Here is a 7,972-nt window from a genome sequence, read left to right as displayed (position 1 = left end):
GGTTCATCTCTTGAAGGCGCTTTGGAGACCCCAGTCCTGGATCAGAGTCAGAAGCAAGCCGCCCAAACCTGCAAATCCCAGCTCCCCGGGGAAGCGGAGCCACAGGTTCCACCCTCAGAGAGAGCAGGAGGCGGGCGTACGACGGACAGCGCCACCGATTGATTGGTCGGCCCCGAGTTGCCAGCCTCGGATTGGTTGCCTGGGACACGTGGCCTAACCGAGGCCTGTGTATTTGGCAGCGGATGCTCTGATCTTGCCGGGGCCTGCCTAGCAGTGAGCCCAGTGCATACCAGCTTGCAAGGTGCTCCGAGCTCTTCCGATCCGGATTTTTATACGCGTAGAATCTGAGACCGGAATTCTCGCGTCTCTCCGGGTCGGCGATTGCAGAGATCCTGCGGCCATGAGTGTGGGTTTCATCGGTGCGGGCCAGCTGACCTGTGCGCTGGCGCGGGGCTTCACGGCCGCAGGTGAGCGCGTGGTCAGCGTGGTTAGCCTTCCGTCTCACCAGAGTGAACGAGTGAGTGAGGAATGGTGAGTGGGTGAGTGAATGAGCGCATGGGCCAATGGGAATGAATGGGAGGTTTGCATCCATCTGCAGGGATGCCATAGCGTCGGAGGCCGGCGCTCCTAGAGCTGCTCTGGGCTTCCTTTGATGAACTACATGGTTGGGCCACGATCCCCTGTTGAAAAACCTTGTTTTCGCAGGCGTCCTGTCGGCTCACAAGATAATAGCCAGCTCCCCAGAAATGGACCTGCCCACGGTGTCTGCGCTCAGGGTAGGATGGATGGAGAGGAGTGGGAAAAGCGTGATTCGAGGTGACCCTGCGTCTGGCTGGCTCAGACCTTCCCCTAGGGAGGTCATCATTACAAGCCTCCCGCCTTCTTTGGGGCAGCGTTGTGTGGTGGGAACCCCCAGACAAAGTTAGGGTCGGATCCAGAATTTCTGTTTGCTAGTCTACTTAGCTTGGAACTCATTACATAGTCTAAGTCTGGAAACGTCTGCTTCAGCTTCCCAAGTGTTGAGAATCACAGGCATAAGTCACCGAGTGAGCCAGAGATTTAGTTTTTCTTCATTGATTAGTTGTGGGACACTGAAGTCCTCAGACACTCGGAGCTGTTTCCTCATTCTATAGCCTTTTACTGTTGAAAAGGACGGTGTTGGAAAAGGGCCTGGTGAGTTAGTTTCTTTCAATAAGGCTTAATATCCTGAGTCTTATAAAATCTGGCCGCCGTGGTGCAGGACCTAGTACCGTCTTATGTCCCTAACTCTGTACGGCCCTGACACTCACTTTGGGGTCCTACAGGAGAGCCCTGCAAAGGCTTGGTACTCTGGTAAACTAAGGTATTCTAGCTGTTATGTTGGGAGTGGACTTTGTGTAACTCTGCTCCCAGATTCCGTGTGCTGAGACCTCTGCCTGTGCTCTTTCCACCATGGGAGCTCTCACCTGGCAAAGGGGTGTCGGAAGATTGCTGGGGTTGAGGGAGCATCCACTTTTCTGGCCACCATGGAGAAGCTTGTCCTGCGTAACATCTGTGCCTTCTTGCCCAGTGGCAGGACTGGAAAATTATCATTTGGGGGTAATCATGGAGCCCTGAAGGGACAGAATAAAGAGTTTTGGTTGCAGCGGTCAGAGCAGGGGTTAGCTGTTCCCTGGGAGGCATGGGCTCAGCCATATTACCTGGTACTATTGACTGGGTCCTCTTCTCCTGCAGAAGATGGGCGTGAATCTGACCCGAAGCAATAAGGACACTGTGCGGCACAGTGATGTTCTGTTCCTGGCTGTGAAGCCCCACATCATCCCCTTCATCCTGGATGAGATTGGGGCCGACGTGCAAGAGAGGCACATCGTGGTCTCCTGTGCAGCTGGTGTCACCATCAGTTCTGTGGAGAAGGTGCTAATGCCCCAATGCCCATTGGGTGAAAGGAGGGGGTGGCCTGTGAGTGGCTGCTGATGGGTCACACCTGGGGAGCTGTGCCCTGGGTACTTAGTTGGCTTGCTCTCCTGTTCTAGAAGCTGATGGCGTTCCAGCCGGCCCCCAAAGTAATCCGCTGCATGACCAACACCCCCGTGGTGGTCCGAGAGGGGGCCACGGTGTACGCTACAGGCACCCATGCTCTGGTGGAAGATGGGAAGCTCCTGGAGCAGCTGATGAGCAGCGTGGGCTTCTGCACGGAGGTGGAGGAGGACCTCATCGACGCCATCACGGGGCTCAGTGGCAGTGGGCCTGCCTATGTGAGTGATCCTCGCTTGCCCATTGGCTTGTGTGAATCCTAGGCAACAGGAGGGACAGCGGGGCTTATCCCCTGAGCATGGCTGGCTCTTGGGAGGGACTGACTCTGAGGACTGGTTCTAGTCACCAGAGAAAACAGCCTCTGGGGCGTGGGTCCATGGTGCTTGTTTCCTGAGTTCAGAGAGTGTTTCCACAGGCATTTATGGCTCTGGATGCCCTAGCAGATGGTGGCGTGAAGATGGGCGTGCCTCGGCGTCTGGCAGTCCGGCTGGGAGCTCAGGCCTTGCTGGTTGGTGTCTTTGTGTTTGGCCTGAGGGCTGTGTTTTGGGGGTTACTGAGCTTCGGGCTGAGGTTAGTGCTGATGGCTCTTTGTGCTGCAGGGAGCAGCTAAGATGCTGCTAGACTCAGAGGACCATCCAGGCCAGCTTAAGGACAACGTCTGCTCCCCTGGGGGGGCCACGATCCATGCCCTACACTTCCTAGAGAGTGGGGGCTTCCGCTCTCTGCTCATCAATGCAGTTGAGGCCTCCTGTATCCGAACAAGGTGGGTGTGACCCGCTCTCCCTTCCTGAATTCTTCCATTCCTAGCCTGCCCTACGATGGGCTGGTTCTGCTTTTCTTAGATCTTGTGAGTGATGTCTTAGATCGTAGCTCTCACTAGTCTGTGCTCTCTTGGTGACCACAGCTTGCTTGACTTTTTTGAGCTAAGGGTTTGGTAGCCTCCTTCACTCGGTTCTTACCACAGTTTTGATTCGTAGGTGGGGAAGTTTAATGGCAAACAGATAAATGATGGAGGTGGAGTTCAACTCCTGCCCGGTGTAACTTTTAGCTCAGACTCTGTAATTCCCAAACTCCCTTTCCTGTGTGGTTCCCGATACCACTGGATGCTGTTTAACTTGGATCACACGAGATAAATGTGACATTCCTTGCTTAGTTAAAGAGGACTCTTGAGAAGCTTGGCTCCTCTTTGGTTTATGATTCTGAGTTCAGGTGGTATCAGGGTGAGGGTCTAGAAGCTTCAAAGCTATAACTCCAAGGTTTATCACCTTCCCTGTGGGGCTTTGTTTACAGAGAGCTGCAGTCCATGGCTGATCAAGAAAAGGTCTCCCCTGCTGCTCTTAAGAAGACCCTCCTGGACAGAGTGAAGCTGGAGTCACCCACGGTGTCCACCCTGGCCCTGCCCGGCTCAGGGAAGCTCCTCACGAGAAGCCCCGCCCAGGGAAGCAAGAAGGACTGAGGGGTACCCTGGGGTGTCCCTGTCCCCAGCAGTGCAGGGAGGTGCAGGTCTGGGGGTGAAAGCTGCTTGGATCTGTTCACTTGATGGCACCGAGTTCTCTCGTCCCATAGCAGCAGGTGCTCTGAAGAGGCAGCTAATCCAGAAGCCAGGTCGTCCTGCGCCTCTCTGAGAGAGGTGGGAGGCCCTGCGTTAACATCACTGTCAGCAGATGTCTGTGGAAAGAGTTAGTTAGATCCCAACGGTGTTTCCTTTGACCTCAAGAGGTGAGAAGAAGAGAAGGAAGGCCAACCTCTGAATTAAGCATATGTAGAAGAAGCAAGTGGCTTAGTGTTGCAGTTGGAAATGTGCGGAACCCCATGATGCTTTTGCTTAGCTCTGGCTTCACAGCTGTCCCATTAGAAGGTGAAGTTCATTCCTGGTTCTTACAGCTTTAATAAAGATTTTATTTATTTTTGAGATAGAGTTTTGGTGTGGGAGGTCCTTTGGTCTATGTGCTGCTTTCATTGGTTAATGAATAAAGAAGCTGCCTTGGCCTGTTGATAGGGCAGAACTTAGGTAGGTGGGGAAAATTAAACGGAATGCTGGGAGGAAGAAGGCAGAGTCAGAGAGACGCCATGGATCTGTCAGAGACAGATGCTGGGAATTTTAACCGGTAAACCACTGCCACGTGGCAATACACAGATTAATAGAAATGGGTTAAATTAAGATGTGAAAGTTAGCCAATAAGAAACTAGAGCTAATGGGCCAAGCAGTGATTTAATTAATGCAGTTTCTATGTGGTTATTTCAGGGCTAAGCTAGCTGGGTGGCTGGGACGAACAAGCGGGCCCTCCTAAGTACTTGTGCACCCAACCTGGCACTACAAACACACCCAGGTCTGACGGTTTCCTCTAATGTGTCATGCCCAGATCACGGAGTCCTCCCAAAACCAACCAGGAGACCAAGTCCTGTGTGTAAAAGCACAGAGTCTTTATTCTTACACAAAGTATTGGAATGATCAGAGAGCCTCCAGCTCAGTTAGGGTTGGGTTTTTATAGTAGCAAAGGTAGAGGTGAGGGATTTTTAAGGTTCAGGACTCCCTGATTGGCTGACATTTGTCTAGGGGCGTCCTGGTGAAAAGCGTTGGTGTGTGCTGGCAGGTGATCCTGTCTACAATGGTTGGAACGTTCGGAATTTCCTTTGGATGGTCTGTTTCTGGGTGGTCTCAGTTTGTGGTCTTTCTTAGAATTTAGGTAAACTACCGAGACTTGGGCCTCTCTTGAGTTTGTCGTGGCTGGGTCCTATAAATGCAGATCCCGATCTGTGAGGGAAAACTAAACGGAGATACAGAAAGACCAGTGCCGGTTCAGTTCTCAGTGAGCGTGGTGGACATTTGTGTAACAAGCCCGGGGCGAGGGACAGGTGTGAGGCCAGAGAGGCAGGGGGTTGTGGTCAGACACAGGTCTGCAAAGATAAGGGACTTTTTCAGCTAGAGAAAAGATGGCACAGGGCAAGGTGGCTAAGGCATGATCTCAGAATGTGACCCTTTAAGTGTGGGTAAAGTAGGGGGAGTGAGGGATGAAGAGTGTGAATGTGTGTGCCAGGTGTGGGGGCTGCACCTGGAAGAGTGTGTGTGTGCCAGGTGTGGAGGCTGCACCTGGAAGAGTGTGTGTGTGCCAGGTGTTGAGGCTGCACCTGAAAAAGTGTGTGTGTGCCAGGTGTGGAGGCTGCACCTGGAAGGTGGGTATATTCACAGGGAGATTAAACAGGGAGGAAGCACCACTAATCTTTGTCAAAAAAAGAAAACTGAGTGACTCAGGAGATGGCGCTAGGGGAAGGCTGAGCTCCATACCTAGCGCCCATGTCAAAAACTGGGCATGGCAGTGTGTGGCTCCATCTCACTTCTGGGAGGTAGGGAGGGCGTCCCTGGGCTTACTGGCCAGCATGTCTCATTGAGTCAGCGAGCGCCAGTGAATCCAGAGACCCTGTCTCAAAAAACAAGATGGGAGCTGGAGAGAGAGTCAGTGGGTAAAGCGGTTGCTGTACACATGTGTGTTTGAATCCCCAGACACCGTGTTCATCTCCCTCTCTGTGGTGAGATGGGAGACCAAGACAGGAGAATCCCAGCAGTCTGTGCGCCAACTAGCGTGGTTGGTTTATTCAACAGGCCAAAGAGAACCTGCCTCTGGCAAGGTGGAGGCGAGGACTGACAGCCAAGGTTGTCCTCTGACCTCCTCAAGTGTACCCACACATGTATGTATGAACATACATCACACACACACACACAAATAAATAGAACTTTAAAAAGGAAAAAGTCGAAGTGGTAAACAGCTGAAGAAGAGAAGAGCCCTGACTTTGACATCTGGTCTCTAGACGCACAGGCACACACATGCATGTGTACCCACACAAGCATGTGACATATGCACAGCCACACACATGCACCTGTGCCCACACAAGCATGAGCACACATCAAAGAAAGAAAAACAAAATACAATGCTGTACATTCATGAAAATGCCACAATGAAACCCATTGCTTCGTATGTTAGTTACTAGAGCTGGGCATGGTGGTGCACACCTTTAATCCCATCACGGGGGGGGGGGGGCAGAGACAGATGGATCACTGTGAGTTCAAGGTCACCCTGTCTCAAAAAAAAAAACACAATAAAATAAAAATAAATAAAGAAAATTTTAAATGGGGGTGGGGGGGGATGGTGGAGAAAACTCTGTTGCCTTACAGCCATCTGGATGATAAAGGCCAGGGCCTGGTCAAGTGCAATTAACAAAATCTAAGGATCCTTGGCTTCCCCCAGCAGTGCTCATTGTGATTGATTGTTTAAGAGTTAATCCGTGTGATGCAAAGCCCACAAGTCCACAGGGTCCCTACTGTGTGCTCAGCCAGAGCACAATGCCCCACACTTAGCAGGTGCTTAATGGGGGATGGTTGAGCCCTGAGATGGGGACAAGGTGAGAGGGAGTAGGCATGACAGTGTGTCAAACCTAGCTTCATCCTAGCTCATTTAGTTGGTTTCCTTTCCTTTCTTCTTTTCTTTCCTTCCTTCTCCTTTTCCCTTTCTTCCTCTGCCTTCCCACCCTGTGTGTGTGTGTGTGTGTGTGTACGCACACAAACACCCATGGAAGAACACTAAGTATATCTACTTCTGAGTCACACCCCAGCCCCTCTGCAATGCCATAAACTAACCTGTGGAACACAGAGACGTTTGAGAAAAATATTAACTGCAACAGCGACCACCCTGGGTGGCGGACACCTGTCACCCAGGGCCGAGCCCTTTGCCTGCCAAGTGGATATTTTGATCTTTGCTTTTAGGAATGAATTCTACTTGGGTCAAGTGGAGATGGAGTCTCAGAAAGGGCCCCAGCCAGGAGGCAGGGTTGCAAGCCAGCACTAGTAGAATTGATGTCCAGTTGATACTTGTGCCAGGTGACGTTTAAAGCTTTACTCCTCCACACTGTACCTCAGGTGGGCAGCCTGCACACATTCGCTCACCCGCCTGCAGTCTGGAAGCCTGACATTCAGGTGTCAGTGGGGTTGGAGCTCCTGAGCTTGCTGATTTCCTTTTTCTCTCGGGTTCCTCCTCTGTGTGTCTCTCCTGACTAATTTTTAAAGTGACGCCAGCCATCTTGGGTGAGGGACCACCCTCAATGCCTCGCTAAGTGTAGCTGCCTCCTTAAATGCCTTATCTCCAAATAGATGTGTCCTGTGGTATTGAGGTATGGCTTCGGCACATTGATTTCAGGTGGATCAGAGTCAGCCCAGACAGAGCCAGATTTGGGCCTCATGAAGACTCAAGGCTTGGAGGCTGGGAAGAGAGAGTACTGGGAACTCAAAGGGGAGCTTTTAGGATGGGAACGGCACGGAGTCTCTGAGGGTAGTTGAAGCCAGGGCCTGGGGAAAGTGAGCTTACGTTCTGGAATTTAGGGAAAAGGAATGAGGTTGGCGCAGCAGCCACCGTTGTGGCTCAGACTGTCAGTGGGTGTGAAGGCTCCTCCTGAGCTGCAGAGGGCGCTGCTGTACCAATCACTTCTTTGTGGGGCCCGCCAGTTGGAAATGCAGGCTGAAGGCAGTCGTCCTCCTCCTGGTGAGTCCTCCCTTCAGTGCAGCGGTCCTGCTGGAGCCAGGTTGCATATGGGACAAACGAAGTTGTGAGCACCAATAAGTGACCCAAAGCGTCCGCCTGTCAAATTTGGGACTCACCACCAACTCTGCTCATTTTGTCTCAGTATTTTATTTCTCCACCTTGCTCTGAAGAATCTGCCTTTCGCTGCTTATGTCTGGTTGTCAAGGTGCCTGGAAACTGAGATGATACAGGTCTGGGTGCTGAGAGCCCCAGGCTACAAGGCAACAGGATCTAAGAAGTGAACATTAAAATTAGCAAAAACCACATTCTCTGGGGATCACGAGCCCACTGTGTAAACATGGCGCAACCAAGAGCTTACCTCCCCCCTTCCCTGCTGCCTTAGTCAGGGGTAGCTAGGGAGGGCCTCGGACACACTCAGGCTCACACTC

General features: G+C 52.0%; 1 protein-coding gene across 1 annotated transcript; it reads left to right on the top strand.

Moving 5' to 3' along the window:
- The first annotated feature begins 245 nt into the window (after positions 1 to 245).
- Pycr2 (pyrroline-5-carboxylate reductase 2) lies at positions 246 to 3,931 on the top strand. Its single transcript, XM_038349340.2, has 7 exons — positions 246 to 467; positions 706 to 776; positions 1,714 to 1,893; positions 2,013 to 2,234; positions 2,429 to 2,521; positions 2,613 to 2,776; positions 3,304 to 3,931. The coding sequence occupies exons 1-7, from the start codon at positions 401 to 403 to the stop codon at positions 3,467 to 3,469; spliced, it is 963 nt and encodes a 320-aa protein (XP_038205268.1). The 5' UTR covers positions 246 to 400; the 3' UTR covers positions 3,470 to 3,931.
- Positions 3,932 to 7,972: the final 4,041 nt, after the last annotated feature.

This window comes from Arvicola amphibius, chromosome 12 (assembly GCF_903992535.2).
Source record: "Arvicola amphibius chromosome 12, mArvAmp1.2, whole genome shotgun sequence".
NCBI classification, from domain to species: Eukaryota; Metazoa; Chordata; class Mammalia; order Rodentia; family Cricetidae; genus Arvicola; species Arvicola amphibius.
Note: the sequence above shows the minus strand (reverse complement) of the source record. Positions and strands in the feature narration are given on the sequence as shown.

Bases quoted from the DNA above. Each gene is read 5' to 3' on its own strand.
- Pycr2 (XM_038349340.2), top strand. From the start codon at position 401: ATGAGTGTGGGTTTCATCGGTGCGGGCCAGCTGACCTGTGCGCTGGCG. The intron at 1,894-2,012 runs GTGCTAATGCCC...CTCCTGTTCTAG, and splicing joins CCATCAGTTCTGTGGAGAAG to AAGCTGATGGCGTTCCAGCC. The intron at 2,777-3,303 runs GTGGGTGTGACC...CTTTGTTTACAG, and splicing joins GCCTCCTGTATCCGAACAAG to AGAGCTGCAGTCCATGGCTG.